The 15,878-nt window shown below is 43.8% G+C and overlaps 2 protein-coding genes across 2 annotated transcripts in view; both read left to right on the forward strand.

The window, feature by feature from the left end:
• LOC106809021 (lysosomal-associated transmembrane protein 4A-like) overlaps positions 1 to 4,220 on the forward strand; it is a 6,888-nt gene extending 2,668 nt beyond the window's left edge. Inside the window, exons 2-7 of the mRNA XM_014811967.1 lie at positions 557 to 788; positions 1,241 to 1,317; positions 1,502 to 1,624; positions 1,986 to 2,075; positions 2,598 to 2,708; positions 3,014 to 4,220. Of these exons, the coding sequence (XP_014667453.1) occupies positions 557 to 788; positions 1,241 to 1,317; positions 1,502 to 1,624; positions 1,986 to 2,075; positions 2,598 to 2,708; positions 3,014 to 3,100 (720 nt within the window). The 3' untranslated portion in view covers positions 3,101 to 4,220. The remainder of the gene's footprint in view (positions 1 to 556; positions 789 to 1,240; positions 1,318 to 1,501; positions 1,625 to 1,985; positions 2,076 to 2,597; positions 2,709 to 3,013) is intronic.
• A 2,559-nt stretch (positions 4,221 to 6,779) lies between these two features.
• The window catches only part of LOC106809004, a 21,524-nt gene continuing 12,425 nt past the window's right edge, over positions 6,780 to 15,878 (forward strand). The window contains exons 1-7 of the mRNA XM_014811943.1: positions 6,780 to 6,947; positions 7,973 to 8,168; positions 8,598 to 8,731; positions 9,144 to 9,692; positions 10,149 to 10,191; positions 10,446 to 10,508; positions 15,136 to 15,207. Of these exons, the coding sequence (XP_014667429.1) occupies positions 6,921 to 6,947; positions 7,973 to 8,168; positions 8,598 to 8,731; positions 9,144 to 9,692; positions 10,149 to 10,191; positions 10,446 to 10,508; positions 15,136 to 15,207 (1,084 nt within the window). The 5' untranslated portion in view covers positions 6,780 to 6,920. The remainder of the gene's footprint in view (positions 6,948 to 7,972; positions 8,169 to 8,597; positions 8,732 to 9,143; positions 9,693 to 10,148; positions 10,192 to 10,445; positions 10,509 to 15,135; positions 15,208 to 15,878) is intronic.

Here is a 15,878-nt window from a genome sequence, read left to right on the forward strand (position 1 = left end):
AATGTATCAAACGATACAGTAATTGTTTATTGTAAATGGGACCAAAATATGCAATGGTCCATCGGACTATTGACTTTGAAAATCTGATGGTCCTCTGATTTTAAAATTAGTTACACACATTTGCAGTCATAAAAAATGAACCTGTTTAAATGGTTGATGTAAAATTGGATAGTTGTTGTTCAATGTCTATGCGATGTTCTTAGAAGGTAAGCGTCCTATCCCCCTATCAGGATTTGTATGCAGCTCTTGCCAATCATTGTTGTGATAGCAGATTCTAACAGACACACAAGCTCACATTTTGGCATGAACGCGTCAATTTATTTCCGATCTCAACATTTACTGTGATTACAATATATTTCAGTGTATGGTTAGTAAGTACAGAGACGAAGGGAGAGTTCACAATGCAGTCTTCACGCCTCATACACTAAAAATGTCTTATACAAAGGAGTGTGCTTTAGCCACCTAGCATGAATATGCTAAGTGGGCATGGTTGTCTCTCGGACGAAGAAACTTACGACGCGTGTACATGTGCTAACATATATTCCTTGATTTACAGTTCATGAACATGCTGGTTCTGTCCATGATCGGAGTCATGATGTTCCACCCGAACGTGTTCCTGGCTCCTAAAGACAGCCAGGTGCACATCATACCTGTTGACGAGGTGGTGGATGAAGTGATGTCACCGCAGGAATCGACCGTCATCAACAGTAGTGACCCATATGCTCAAGTCGATGATGCATATAGCCTCGACTTGCTGGCATATGGCATTGACAGAAAATGGTCCATACGTATGTTATTGCTATTACATTGTTCACGAGCTATCTTTATCTCCGTGTCTTTCTCTCCCCCTCCCCCTTGTTTTCTCTCTTTATGTCAATCTTTCTTTCTCTTTTTTCTCTATGTCTATGTCTCTTTCTCTCTCTCTCTCTCTGTCTCTCTCTCTGTCTGTTTATGTCTCTCTCTCTCTGTCTCTGATTTCTATCTGCCCCCCTCTCTCTCTCTCTTGCTCTCATTTCTTTTGTTCTCTCTTTCTTCTTCCCCGCTCTCTCACTTCGAAAAAACCCAAAAACAAAGTAGATCTGGATGTTAAACCATCATCAGTGTTGTCTATCAGCGATTATCGTAAATTGAAAATCTTCTGTAGACTAGGAACCCACATGCCATAGCACCAATGCAAGTTAATTTTACACGTGTATGTTTGTGATGTATATGTGGGTACCCGGTTGTGTGTATTTTGCAGAGGATGCACATCTTGGTCTGGTGTTGACAGCCTGCACTTTCTTCATCACCACTCTGATGTGTTATGGGGCTGTGAAGGTTAGCCACTTATCTGTGTAATCCTGGAACAGCAATACATGAATTCTAAGAGTGATTGAAATCAGTGAACTTGTACCGTTCACATACTCCTTCACTCCTCAGTTGAGGCTGTGAACTGTGTCCGAATAGTTGCATTTAATGATTTTGTTTAGAAATAATTTTACTTTTTTTTCTGTATTTCTAGGGTCATCCGGGTTACTTGATGCCGTTCTTCTGCCTCCAAGTGTTCGACTTCTGCGTCACACTGCTGAGCATCGTTGGGTACTGCTCTTATCTGCCGGTTCTGAAGCAGAAACTGATGGAGAACGTGAGTTTCTTTTGCCGTCGGTATTTTACACGAGTCTCTCTGTTCTTCACAACGGAGAGTCTAGGACTCTAGTCTAACAACTCTAGTGCTTCAGGAATTTTATGCTCCATCTAACATTGGTTGCATGCGATGTAGAGGTGATCGGTGTAGTTTTGGCTGAAGTGTGAATTCTTTAATTTAGGATGTTTTTATACTTGCTACTAACGATTTTACAGTAGAGTTGGGGTTAGACATCAGGGTTAAGGTTTTAGAATTGGTTGTGTGATTAGGAATAAAGATTATAAGTAATTAGGGTGACATTAAATTTCACTTGTCCCCATTGCCCAGCATTTATACTCTCATCTTCTGTTTTGTTGTGCAGGTGATGTTTCGTGATGAGTTGGCTCGCATAGATGACCAGTGGTTTGGCGCATTTGTGATGGTTGCCTGCGCCCTGGTTGTCAGCCTGAAGGTGCGTAGGGGGGGGGGCAGAGGAGAAGGAGGGTGACGAGGTTGTTTGCAGTGGGGCTGTGGTTGTCATGTATGGTTTACACAGTACCAGAAGGTGCTGCCATCTATGTTATAAATAAAGTACGGCCTTCTATCATGGCGGTCACATAACCAAGCATTGTACGTATATTATAGTGGTGACCGATCAGTCTGCTTTGAACATGTTTCAGTGTCACTATTTTTCGTAGGTTAACGTATAGCATTGTCGCGTGTGTCTTGTGTGTGAGAGTGTGCATGCGTGAGTGTGTGCATGTCATGAGTGCGTATGTGTACGTACATTTCACATAGAGCAATCGGTGCACGTTCGCCAATTAGTACTTCTGAGTGTTTTTGTTGTTGGCGTGCGTATGGCACGTTTAGTGTGTGTGTCTGTCTGCCTGTATGTGTGTGTGTGCGTGCGTGTGTGTGCGTAAACTAGCTCTGCTGCTGGCGATGTGTGGTCTCTAGGCGGAGGCTTGATGTTGCTGTGGCCGTGTTGTTGCAGGCGTACATGATGGGAGTGGTGTGGTCGTGCTACAAGTACCTGTGTCAGCGTAGGCTGCTGCTGGCCAACAACGTGGATGGTGTCACACACTTCCTCGATGTTGACTCCGAGGTAAGTCGGTCCTTTGCGTCTATCTCACTCCGAAATCTTGCTTCCTTTCCTCCTTCTTTTCTTCGGTCAGTTTTAAAACAACAACTTGGGTGGGATGCAAGATGAGAGCTTATGAGTGCAGCCAGAAGGTGGCGCCAGTCACCACAGTACGATTCTCAATTTAATGCGACATGGCAAGGTTCTGTGTGTTGCAAACGTTTCTCGGAAATTGACCGGGCATTGATGACTGTGATTAGGACTTGGAAGGGCCTGGCAACTGTGTGCGCGTACTCGATAACTACTTGCACGTCCCCAATCTGCTGCAGGCTCTCCTGCCTCCAATGTACGACGATGTGCTCGAGATGAAGAAGTCTGAGATTCCCGACTGTCCGCCACCGGCCTACGCTCCGTAAACATCGGCGAAAATCGACGTCGCTGCGAAAATGGCTTCGGGTGAGCGCGCGGGGATGTTTCCCATCGTCAGCATCGTTTGTGGTTAACGAGTTCTTCGATAAGATCTCGACCAGCACTTGGACATGCTGTTATTGGTAATTTAATCACTTTATGTTATGCTGTGAGGGTTGTGGGACAAAAATCGGCATGAAATGTGCTTCTGGCAACCATTTTTTTTATCACGAGGTGATTCATTTGGGTACATATTGTTGCGGCTGGCTGGGAATATGATTTTTTTCCTGTGGTGCACGTTGCAGGTCCACAACAATTCCGAATTAAAAATATCTATCATATGAAAACAATATTCCTTAAATTTAAACATGTTCTATTGGAACTGTGTATGCGCTAATTTTTATTGTCATAATTAAATTGACCAGTGCTGTGAGATTTTAAAATGGGAAGGTGGTAAAACCGTAACACATAATTTATGATTGTCAATGTATCTATTTGTAGGTGAGCATATGATAAGTAATTTGTGTATATGTACACCATGCATATTTGTATTAAATAGGTAGTATATACTGTAAACACTGAAGCTAGTTATAGATTGGTTAGTCAAAAATTCATATACTAAATTTAATGTCGTTGTAGACAAAAATAACAAGACAAAGACCATTTGATTAGTTGGAACTTTTGAAACTAGCACGTTCTTTTTTCCATGTTGTATATTGACAACAAGAATCCTAATCATTATGGCGTACCGTTTTTGAATTTGCCCGAATTTGATTGTATAACGTGTGGTACTATGTCTCAAAAGGCTTACAAACTAAATATGCATATATGAGCTTTTAATTTTAAATTCTTTTATGTGGTATAAAATCATGTGTGCATATAGTAGTAAGTATACAACTAACAATAAGTATACCCAACAACCAAATAGTGTAATCTTGGTAATAGTAATGAAGTCGTATAGTACTGATGTCTGTTGAGTCAACCTACCCTGATGTTGTATGTGAAAAAAAAGCAGTTTTCCTTCACTCGAGTGTGCATTACTTGAATACAGTTGTGCTCATAGGGTCTATGTCCCCCAGGGTACTATCGGAGGGTACCATGGATACGGTTCGATATATCGGAACGTACCCTGGTAACAATCTGATATGGTTAGGGTTAGGGAGTAGGCGTAGGCGACTCCCTAGACTCGTTAGTGGAGTAGGCGAGGTACGGTCCGACATATTAGATAGTACCAGGGTACGTTCCGATATATCGAACCGTACCCAGGGTACCCTCCGATAGTACCCTGGGGGACATAGACCCTCTCAGCTACAGTTGTATCATATTTACTAGAAATGTTTTGCTCAAGAAATTTTAAACTAGCAGTGTCTTGTCATGGCTGTTTAAATCTTCAAAACTAAGAAGGCACTGTGTATATATATATAATTACGATCAGAATAAAATTTCGTTACGTGATCAACCGTGTTTGGCTTTTTGTTTGTTGTAGATCGTGAGGTGCATCTAGTTGAATAGCGTAAGTGTCGCCTATATTTATGCATATTTTCCAGTGTGTTTGTCTCTCTATCTGTATGTCTGTCTGTCTATCTATAAACGATACAGGCACGTTTCACACGCAGGGGCGTAGCTACGGGGGGGGGGCCTGGGGAGGCACGTGCCCCCCCCATAAATTTTCTGTGCCCCCCCCAGGTGCCCCCCCACTGAAAATTCATGCTTGATGAAAAAAATTTGAATTAAAAACGATGCCGTTAGAACAGTATAATACAATGAAAGAAGGTTTTTAACCACATCTCAATAAAATTATATATTGTGCCCCCCCCACGAAAATGTATGGCCCCCCAGTGCACCCCCGCTGAAAAAATCCTAGCTACGCCACTGTTCACACGGTTTTCAATAATACTAATTGAAATGGCTTCACTCTACCTTTACTCTTTTTATTCGAAAACTTGCTAAATCGATGCTTCACAGCTCAGAGATGAAGCAAATAGAGATTACTGTTAATAGTGAATGAAATAATCATCCTTTATAATGTAACCATATCAGGAGGTACACAGAGAGAGAGAGAGATGGGGGGGGGGGTGAAGATATGGAGAGAAAAAGAGAAGGGGTGAAGATATGGAGAGAAAAAGAGAGAAGGGTTGAATATATGGAGAGAGAAAGAGAAAGAGAGAGAAAGAGCGAGAGAGAGGAGGGGTGGAGTAGACATGGAAAGAGAGGGTGAAGACAGGGCGAGAGAGAGAGAGAGAGAGAGAGAGAGAGAAGGGTGAAGACAGAGAGAGGGTCAGGCTAGACTGGTTCCCGGCCCCATTGGTTCTGCCGGCCCATGAACGAGCACGAACTAGCATGAACGAGCTTGGGAGTGGCGTAGTGGGACGGGTACCAGCCTAACCAGGTCAGGCCTAAGGGTCAACCTATAAGGGTCAGGCTCGAATTCACCTGCCGACTCATGGCGCCACCGTAGAGGCAGAAATAAAACTAATTTAAGAGTATGCCTCATTACAAGTATTATTATGCACTTTATTATTCTATTATGAATTATATTACTGTGAGACATTTACAAGCTCATGGTTACTGACCTCTTGCCGATGTACGATCATTAAATAAATAAATAATTAAAATAGATCAACATCTCTGCCACGCGTGCACTGATTTTGCATAGCAGCACGTGGCAGGAAGAACAATTTCCCGCTCACACTATACGCAAAATACCAGATCAAGAAATAGTTCAAAATAAATAAATGTGATGCACTAGCTGTTTTATTTAACATTGCGTTATAGACGGCTACTATAAATTCGGTAATTACGTATTATTATCTAGTACAAGAGTATTTAATATATTGCTAAAAATACAAAATGGCTCATGGCTGATTTACGGAAATGACGGAGGGCACTTCACCTTTGACCTAACCAAATATGTCAGCTGCTGAAAAACCTCAGCTCCTCAGCTCGCATGGAACGTCACTTGTAATGTTTATTTTGCCTTTGTTGGCAATGGTCAAGCATAGGGTTCAAGCTGTACTCATTACTCAACTCAACAGACAACAAACACCGAGCGTGAAAGCGTGTGCTACTGCTAGTAAACACGTTGTCGTCCGTTGTCGTCCGTTGTGTTAGGCAGAGAAGGGCGGTCAGTTTCTGATCTGCTAAACCTGTTATATCTATGGTTATAAGCACTGTTTAGTGTTTATCTTGCGTTGTCCTACATGCTAGCCTACGGCTACGGCCCACCCGCTCAAGGATAGAGAGCATGTCCAGTAATAAACATCATTCTATCCTATCACCGTCCTGGACATCATCGCTATCCTTGCCCTTGGCTTGAATCGCTCAGGTGACAATATCATTGAAGATGATATCAGAATATTGATACTGATACTGATAGACTCCTACCTGATGATATCTGTAGGCCGTGGCTAGTGGCTACGCGACCGAGAGAGAGAGAGAGAGAGCTGTGCGTGTGTGTGTGAAAGAGAGAGGGGAGGAGAGCGCGAGAGAGGACGGATGAAACGATAGACGGCAGCAGTGCATTTACGGCAATCAGCAGAGCGTCCCGTTGCGCAATCATGCGTGTACGCAAGTCGCGCGGTTACTGTCTGACACTGTGAGTGGCAAACTCCACGACAGATGGCGCTCTCGCTCTGGCTCAATACTACTGTATTATCCTGAGTGTGGGAAGGGGCACTGCATGCAGTTTGTGTGAGTGGATGTCAGGATGCGTAGCCTGGAGGCTAGGCGACCGGTTCCAAACACGTAGCCACTGCGATTTGTAACTAGCCTACGTTGTGTCGCTTGTGTGTGATTTGTGCAACAAGTGGCGTGCAGTGCCAGGCGTTTATGTCAACCCTGACTGGAGTATCCAAGGTATTTAATTAATTCATGTATGCGGTTTAGTAATATTAGTGTTAGCTCTAGTACTGTATCGTACGTAGCCCGCGTACAGTTGCCGCAGGGATATAGAACATTCTATTACGAATGCTAGGGACCAACCCGCTGACTGGCGCTGCTGTAGCCCGACCAGGCTGTGCGACGGATTGTCTATACAGTTACGGTATTCTAACCCTATATACAGCTACCGCAGAGCTACAGCTACAGCTAGCTACTACAGCTAGAGCTACAACTACTACAGCTACAGCTACCTCTATACGGTATTCTAACCCTAGCAATACCGTTTCTTGGAGCTAGCGCTGCTGCAGCGCCACCAAAATGGGCGTTTGAAGTTCGTAAATAATTTTCGTTCACAAGAAATGCCACAAGCAGACATTTCAACGCTAGTTCGAGGTTAAATTTTAGTAGCTGATATAACTTAAGACATATTCACTTCGGATAAGAGGCATTGCTTGCCTACCTCAGACGTTTTATAGCCGCGAGGAACCGTGAATAAGTTGGTCCCTAGCATTCGTAATAGAATGTTCTATAGCCTTGCGGCTACGCGGGCTATTACTACTGGTACTAGTACTACTACTAGTACTAGAGCTATATTAGTGTATGCACGCGATTTTTAGGAAGATGCAAGTGATTGACTTATATTTAGCTGTCTTCACCTGTTGAGCTAATTAATGCTCCATAAGAGTGTTCTCAACTTTGATATCATTAATGATTAATGATTGATAATCATAACCCTAACCCTAACCCTAAGGCCTAACCTAAATGACATTAAACCACAAACTAATATATGACCATATATATGTATATATGTTATTATGACCATTAATGAATTGGGAACACTCTTAATGGAGTATCACCCACCTGTGGCTTAGAGTTAGAGCTGTACGTACTATAACTGCAATGCTCTAGCTGTGATGGGTGATGTAGTGTAGCTAGGGCTATATCATACGTACACACGCACGCACACATAATATATACTGTTACATGTATATCGTTTGCAGATGGACAAGGAAAGGGGTAATACGATTTCCCCGATAGAAGCAGATGGAGATCCCTACACGTTTGATCTGACCAGTGATGACCTAGAAGAGATGCTGGCGCCGGCTGCGACCTTTGATGTGCTCGAAATACCGGACACCACCGTAGCCGAAGATTTTAACGAACCTCCCCGGCAATTCAACACAGCCGATTATGGAGGTAGTATATAGGCAACCCCCTCCTTCTTACTCTAGATATATTCACTTCAGCAATGATGTGTCTGTGTGAACGTTTAAGGGGTTTAATTAGTGGAATGTGAGTCATCAAGTCTCAATTAACCCATCTGTATAAGTGAGGTAGCCATCCCCCCATCCACCTGGTTATCAAGGTTATGGTAGCTAGATTGATCAAGCCATACCATGCAGTTTGCTGTGGTATTTGATTGGCAAGCATTGTCTTTTAAAACATAATTTACATTCTCTCGCAACAATGATTGATTAGAACTACCTATATCAATCACTGCAAGAATATATATGTATATATTTATATATATATTATATATATATATATATCGGTTTTCAAGCACGCTGCCTGTTTTGCATTACATATATATGCACATTCTCTCACTGCTTCCAATATGTCGTTCAGAACACAGGAAGGCTTCCTATAGTTTTCCGCACATGCACAAGCCAATGATGCCTCTCAAAGGCCACCACCACAGGCATAGGAAGAAACGCTCTAGAGCCAATCTCAGAGAGCCGACATCAACCAACTCTACACAGGTACTAAAATCTAATCGAATACTCCCCTTTCTATATTCTTTTGCATACAATTCAGGGATTTATATCATGGATTTTACGATAAGTTTTGCGGAGATTGTTACGAAATAATGTTCGTAGTACTTACGAACATCGTAAATTAATTCTCACAGTTGATGGATACCTATAATGAAAAAATTATGTATGTTTAGATGAATTCACGAGTTTTAGGGCAGTTTAACGAACATGTAACGAGAGTAATTCTGACCGAAATTCCTAGCCTGTCTGTCTCTGTTTCTGTTGATCTCGTGTAAATACAGGTTCGCAATCACAATCCGTCTGCTAGGCCGTAATTCACTAATGACATTCTCGCATGCCAATTAAAACGATGCAGCTCGTTCATTAGCACCGATTACCGACATTGCGTCCGCCACAGGGGGCGCTAGCGGGGGACGTCGCGGACGCTACTGTGACGTCGACGACTCGCAAGCATCAATCTGCGCCCGTGATGCAGTCACCCGCGGGGGACGCCATTACGACGACGGGTAGTCTGTCATCCATGGGAGGCAGAGTCGACAGCGACACGGTGCCGAGCGACACCGAACCGGTAGAGGGGGCGCCACGCATCGCCGAACCGGTAGAGGGGGCGCCACGCATCGCCGAACCGGTAGAGGGGGCGTCACGCATCGCCGAACCGGTAGAGGGGGCGCCACGCGTCGCCGAACCGGTAGAGGGGGCGCCACGCATCGCCGAACCGGTAGAGGGGGCGTCACGCATCGCCGAACCGGTAGAGGGGGCGCCACGCGTCGCCGAACCGGGAGAGGGGGCGTCACGCGTCGCCCACATGTCGTTTGTTTCGGAGAAGCCGCTGAGTCTGCGAGCGCGGCACCAGGCGCAGTTCTACGTCGGCAGCGGCACGCAACTCGCCGAGGACATTGCGGAGGAGGAGGCTGAGGAAATGATAACCCTGCTTAATAAGGAGGAGGTGAGCGTTGAATCGGTGATGCTGCTAGCGCAGGAGGAGGATGAAGATGTCGGGGCAGCAGAGGCTGCCGCATGTCGTCTGTCGATTGTTTCGTAGTGACTAGTGAGTCTATGATATTTCGTGCTACAGAATCGATCTCACGGTGGCATAGGGATGTTTTAAGCCATGTGTTTGTAGTGTAGAGTAACTAGCGCTGTATACTGAGTATCTACAGTATTTCACTGTGGTATCTATCTGGTATACACACATTCCTTCACCATCAGATAGTAGCACCAGGCACTATTTGCACTGCTATGTTGAATAAGGATGTGGATAACTGTTTCATCTTTGAGAGTTGGGTGCTGTAATGTGTCTATATGCATGGGACACTAGGGGGCGCCTTTGTGTCCAGTAACACCGGTGGATGCAGGTGACTTGTGATTATGTGATGTGGAGGAAATTGCTTGCCATTTTCAGAGTGATAAAGCTGTCCCACCTCCACCGCCACCGGTCACAATAGGTGAGAGAAATCAATGCTTAGATAATAAATATACATGGGAATCAACACTTAGCTGTATGAATAGCTAATGGATATGAACTGGGGGTGGCTATGTGGGCTATTGGGGAGTAGGTACTAGGTAGGAATGTAAAATCTCTGTTTGGGTGAGCACGAATTAATTGTAATTGTGTGTTTTCTGCAGTTGTTCTTGAAGTTTTGTACTTGAACTCCGCCCAGAAAGTTGCGAATTTTAGAAACACTTTGCATTCGTGTAGGTTCCGGGGAGGCATCACAATCAGATGCAGCAACGCCACCGAGGAAAGTGTCGTTTGTCCTAGGTAGGTCTCATTGTACTTCCACTGATGGCTGCTGCTGGTGATGGTTGCTGTCCTAGCATGAATTTGGTAGTGAGTCATAACGTCGATCTGGTGCTGTTTGCAGTTTGGTGCCCCCTTGCATTTTTCTAGGTCACTGATAGTATGTTTATCTGCAATCAAGGTGTCCTGTATAACTGTGGTCATACAGTGATTACTGGGGATAACTTCTAAAAATAACCACTGTATGCACTTATACAGTAGCCACAAAAAAGGTCATGACTCATTTGAAATATATCGATGTGGTACCTCCCTGCGTTAGGACAACCCAGGTTACGTAAATCATCGTGATGGGATCAACAATAATTCACTCTTTCGTAATTTTACACAGGAGTACGTTGGGTTTCCTGTTTAAACGGTAGCATGCTCGATCACTGTAAATGAAATTAACATGATAATTATGCAGTAAGCCTGTAAGCTGAAAACATGTCGCCCGGGGCATCTTTGATACGTTTTTCGTACAGCTGTTGCAGTAGACACTCTGAACAACTGAAAAAATTAGAAATTAAAATTTTTTTTTGAGGTTCTTTTTGCAACCCCCCCCCCAAAAAAAAAAATTCGGGGGCTACTTTTTCATTTTCCAGGGCTTTTTTTCCACTTTCCAGGGCTGTTTCCTCAAATATACGCACAAGCACAGTAGCTAATACACACTGCCTGTACGAGCGAGGAGGATCGATTGTTTATACGCGAAGTCTCTTGCGGCTGGGGTCCAGGGCTCGCGTAAGGGCCCTGGAAGCTCAGGGGGTTTGAGAAAGCGGCCCGCGAGTCACGTGTATGGCTGTGCACATCGACGCTGCGTAAGTGCCTGCTGGCAGGGGTGGCATTGATTGAAGTACGGGGGGGGGGGCACGATTGTTTCAGCGCGGTACTAATCACTACTAAAATGTAGGGTAGGCATTGCTGGACTATGAGAGAGCGACAGCAACTCTTTCGGGGAATTGACGAAAAAGCTACAATCGGGAATGACACACGAGTGTGCCGGCAGGGAAAAATGTACGTGTGAATTTCATTAGGATTTTCTATGGATTACCGTTCTATAATCCTACGGGTCGTTGGTCCTACGGGTCTACGTAGGCACGCCCGCAGGCACACACGCACGCACGCGCGCAGGCACGCACGCGCGCAGGCACACACGCGCGCAGGCACACGCAAGCACGCCCGCAGGCACACCGGCACACACAGGCACGCACGCGCGCAGGCACACACGCAAGCACGCGCACAGGCACACACGTATATACACGCGGGCGGCGGCGTGCGCTTGATTGAATGCAATACAGTACAGTACACACATGCATGCTTAAATGGTAAACACTTGACAGTCACACCGTATAATGAATTCTACCGCGCCGTGGAACCGGCTGCCGCTAGCGGCAGAGGCCTAGGCATCGCAGCGCAGCAACGCCGAGCGAAAGCGGCAAGGCGCGGGACCGACCTGGACAATCGATTTCCAGGGCGACTTTTTCTTTTGGGGTCGCCCCCGATATCATGTTTTCGGGGGCTCTTTTTGGCATTTCGAGGGCGAAATCGCCCGCCGCCCCCATGTATTTTTTTCCCTGCTCTGACCTATGAATGAACTACGGTTTCTGAAATGTCCCTGTAGTAGTTAAATTGACTACGTCACGAATTGTCTATGGTAATATTTGTAAAATGTTTTTTGCCATTTTTTTACATTAAAAGTAAGAACTAACGGGACTAAACGTATCGTCAAATTCTCACCTGATAAGATTGTTTCTCAACTAGTTAAAAATCCAAAAAACCTGGACGATTTGATATTATGTTCCTGACATTAATTGCTTGCTATGGGCTATGTATGAGTCACGAGTGTATGTTTATATCAAACCATATAGTAAAATAGGAAGTATAATGCAGCAATTTAACCATAAAAAGTGAACAGAATTACTTATATTTTGTTAAAAAGTGGAAATATTTTTTTATTTTTACGATTGACGGTGACGTAATCACTTTAACCCCTCTCTGTTCGATATACATACTCCCTGTGCAGGTAGGTGTGGTATTTCTAGAGCACTCTGTCTGGCACTATGTACTATCTATACTAGGATGGTCTGGACAATTTTACCGTACTTGAATTTTTATTTACGACTTCACCACACACGTTCTGACTGTAGTTTATTGCGCTGGTTCTCTCTCTCTCTCTCACTTTCTCTCCCTCCCTCTCTCTCTCTCCCTCTCTCTCTCCCTCTCTCTCTTTCCCCCTCTCTCTCCCTCTCCCCCTCTCTCTCCCTCTCTCCTCTCTCTCTCTCTCTCACTGTGGGTATTTCTCAAGTTTTTCTAAAATATTTTTTCAATGCGGAAAGTTGCCAGCAATTTCACTTTGCCTGGTAAACGTGATTAAAGTTAACGTGCGTTCTAACGTGATTTTTTGTGAGTTTTTTTTCTAGCTGCAAGGTTGTGCAAGACGCGAAAAAAATTCAATAATTACCCAAGCCTATATATATATACGGTGGTTATAAATACGTCGTATCCCATACACTAGATTCTCTGTGCACATGCCATACAATGCAGTTCTGATTTTTATCCCCGGGTTAAGGAAACAGCTAGAACTGGGGGCAAATGGAAAGAGATTGAAGAACTGTTGCGAATAGAAAAACTGAGCGATGGTAAATTATTGATATTATTGATTATTAATTTCTGTTGAGAGTCGAGGGTAGTGGGCAGCTCATCTGTCTGGCGTTTGTCCCGCGTGCAATAGATTGCTCTCCTCAAAACGCAAGGCCTTCTGACTTGGATTCTTTTCTTTTCGACTCTAAAATGTCGCGCGGTCATACATTTAATACAGCTCTCACATGTTCATTGTACGTTAAGCAACTGTCTGTAATATTTTGTATAGCAGCCTAGGATACGTTAGAGTGACTTTGGGTACCTGTCCAGGGAGGTAGTAGAAGTTACAGTTTAATAATTAAATACATAATGAATACATTAATGAATACATAAATCATTAACCGGTGATGATTTAGAAAATCGGATGGTCTGGCATGGCACTGCTCCTGCGGTTGCTGGAAAATCAGTGGAAAAACACAGTAGACATACTTTCTCTCCGTATATATATATACAGTGGAACCCCGATTTTACACGCCCCGATTTAATGCGAATTCGGATATAATGCGATGAGCCGTTGGACCCCCTTTTTTCGCGATGACGTTTTATGTACCCAAACCATCACGATATAACTGGGCTACACTGTATATATCTTTATTTCAATCCTGGTTATAAGCGCGCCAGTTCCAAAACCAGTTTGAATAATTGTAGGTGTACTAGATGCAGAAAAGCTAGCATCGCGATTAGGTGGATCACACCACCGATGACAGTTTTATTTGTCCTAGGTAGGTCATCGCACTCTTAATTCTGCTCTTCTATCTCATCGACTTATCCAGAGGATATGCGATACCCTTACGTCAAAGGACGTTACAGTAATGTCTAGCTGACGGTGTTTCGCCTGTGAGCTGGCATGTATGCACCTTCTGCTGAGAATGCACATTCATGCATATCAGTGGAATTGCTGCTTTAAGTAACTGCTGCAGTATTATGATTAAACTGATGAGGGGCTGTAGCTATATGTGGCTTGTTCCATCGCTGAACTTGCCTTGCAACCACCATCCCGAGTGGTGTGTAAGGGTGGATTGCGTTGAAAAGATTTTGAAAGAAGGATGGTTGCAATTTCACATGTAAGCGACGCAAAGGGAAATTAAATTTAAGAAACAAATGCCCCTGTTCCTACCACACCATTCCTCTCGCCCTGAGCCTCATTTTGCATCCTACACTCATTGCGATACCTACACCTCCAGCTGTGAAACTACTGTCTTCGTGCGTGGTAGTGTGCTGGTAATCATGCTGCACTCTCTTACAGTAAGACCCTGCGTTACAAAGTTAATGCGTTCTAGAAAAAAAATATAATTTAATACCAAATATCATTAGGAAATCCTATTTTCCAGCTGCTTTTCATCATGTAATTGGAGATGCGTTCTCACATGCGCACGCACGCACGCACGCACGCACGCACACACATTGATTATGTAATGGGTGATAGAGGGAAGTAGAGTTTTTAATAAGAATTAGTACCCAGTATTTGGAGTACACTTGGGAAATGATTGCCGGAACATGTACATTATGTAAACAGGGGACATGTAAGCATGTCCTCTACAGTTTTGGAAGCCAATCTAACCAGCTGTTAGCTCATTACAAAGGTGGCTTACTGGAATTCATGGCAGCTGGCTGAACGTGCATATACATTTTGTTAATGTTAGCGATGTGATATTAGGCATGCCAAGTGTTTTGAACACATTCATTCCTTGATAGTAACGTTTAAGCAACTTTTTATTTCACATCACAAGTTCGGTGGTAAAATATGCAAATTAGGTATGCGCAAATTTTCGTAACGCAGATTATTACTGTATTACGTGGTAACAATGGTGTGTGTGCGGTTTCTGTTTTGGGTTGATACCAGCATTTGTTGTCCGTAGTTTCTACAGCGTTTTATTTATTTTGCGATCGAAAAACGCGCATTCTAAAAGCATTAATTGTATAAATAAAGTTGAGTTTGTTTAAATTTTAAGAAATAAATTTTAATGTGCAGGACATTCCGAGGCATCAGAAGCGTCACGATTAGCTGGGTCTGACATATCAAGGAAAGGTTCAACGGATCTAAGTAGGTCATCGTTCCCATCTCTTGTCTTTTGATAGTTAGAGAGGGAGGTCTCGTGGTAGAAGTGAGGCCTGAGGCATTGTCGGCAGTGCATACACGTGCAGAATGTTTACACACATCGCGATGTCAAATTGCTGCTGGCATGCAGCAGGTGTATATCAATCATATATTCTGACAAAAACAACCAGTTTTTTACGCTGGTGCGTGTGTGTGTACAGTTAATCGGTAGATAGAAACCTGAAATAGCCAGAACTTGGCGAGCAATTTGCACCTGCTTCTGTTACGTAGTTACAGAATCTAGGTCGCAGGTTGTATTTGAAATGTAAAACGAGCACGTTTTGGAGTCGGGCAATGTGTACCTGTGTAGTATTGTTACCTGTGTATCTGTATACCTGTGTAGTATTGTTATCTGTGTATCTATGTAGTATTGTTACCTGTGTATCTGTGTAGTATTGTTACCTGTGTATCTGTGTAGTATTGTAATAATTGTTGCAAATTACATGTCACGGCTCCAGCAATGTAGTGGTAAAGTTTTAGAGAGGTAGACGTGCATGGCGTAGTCATGAAAGCTAGGAGAAAGTGTGTCTCACAGGAGCACTAACGGTTACTACAAGGGAAGGCGACCAGGGAGTTTGCGAGAGAGAGAGAGAGAGAGAGAGAGAGAGAGAGAGAGA

Source organism: Priapulus caudatus, unplaced genomic scaffold (assembly GCF_000485595.1).
Source record: "Priapulus caudatus unplaced genomic scaffold, Priapulus_caudatus-5.0.1 Scaffold322, whole genome shotgun sequence".
In the NCBI taxonomy this organism is placed as follows: Eukaryota; Metazoa; Priapulida; class Priapulimorpha; order Priapulimorphida; family Priapulidae; genus Priapulus; species Priapulus caudatus.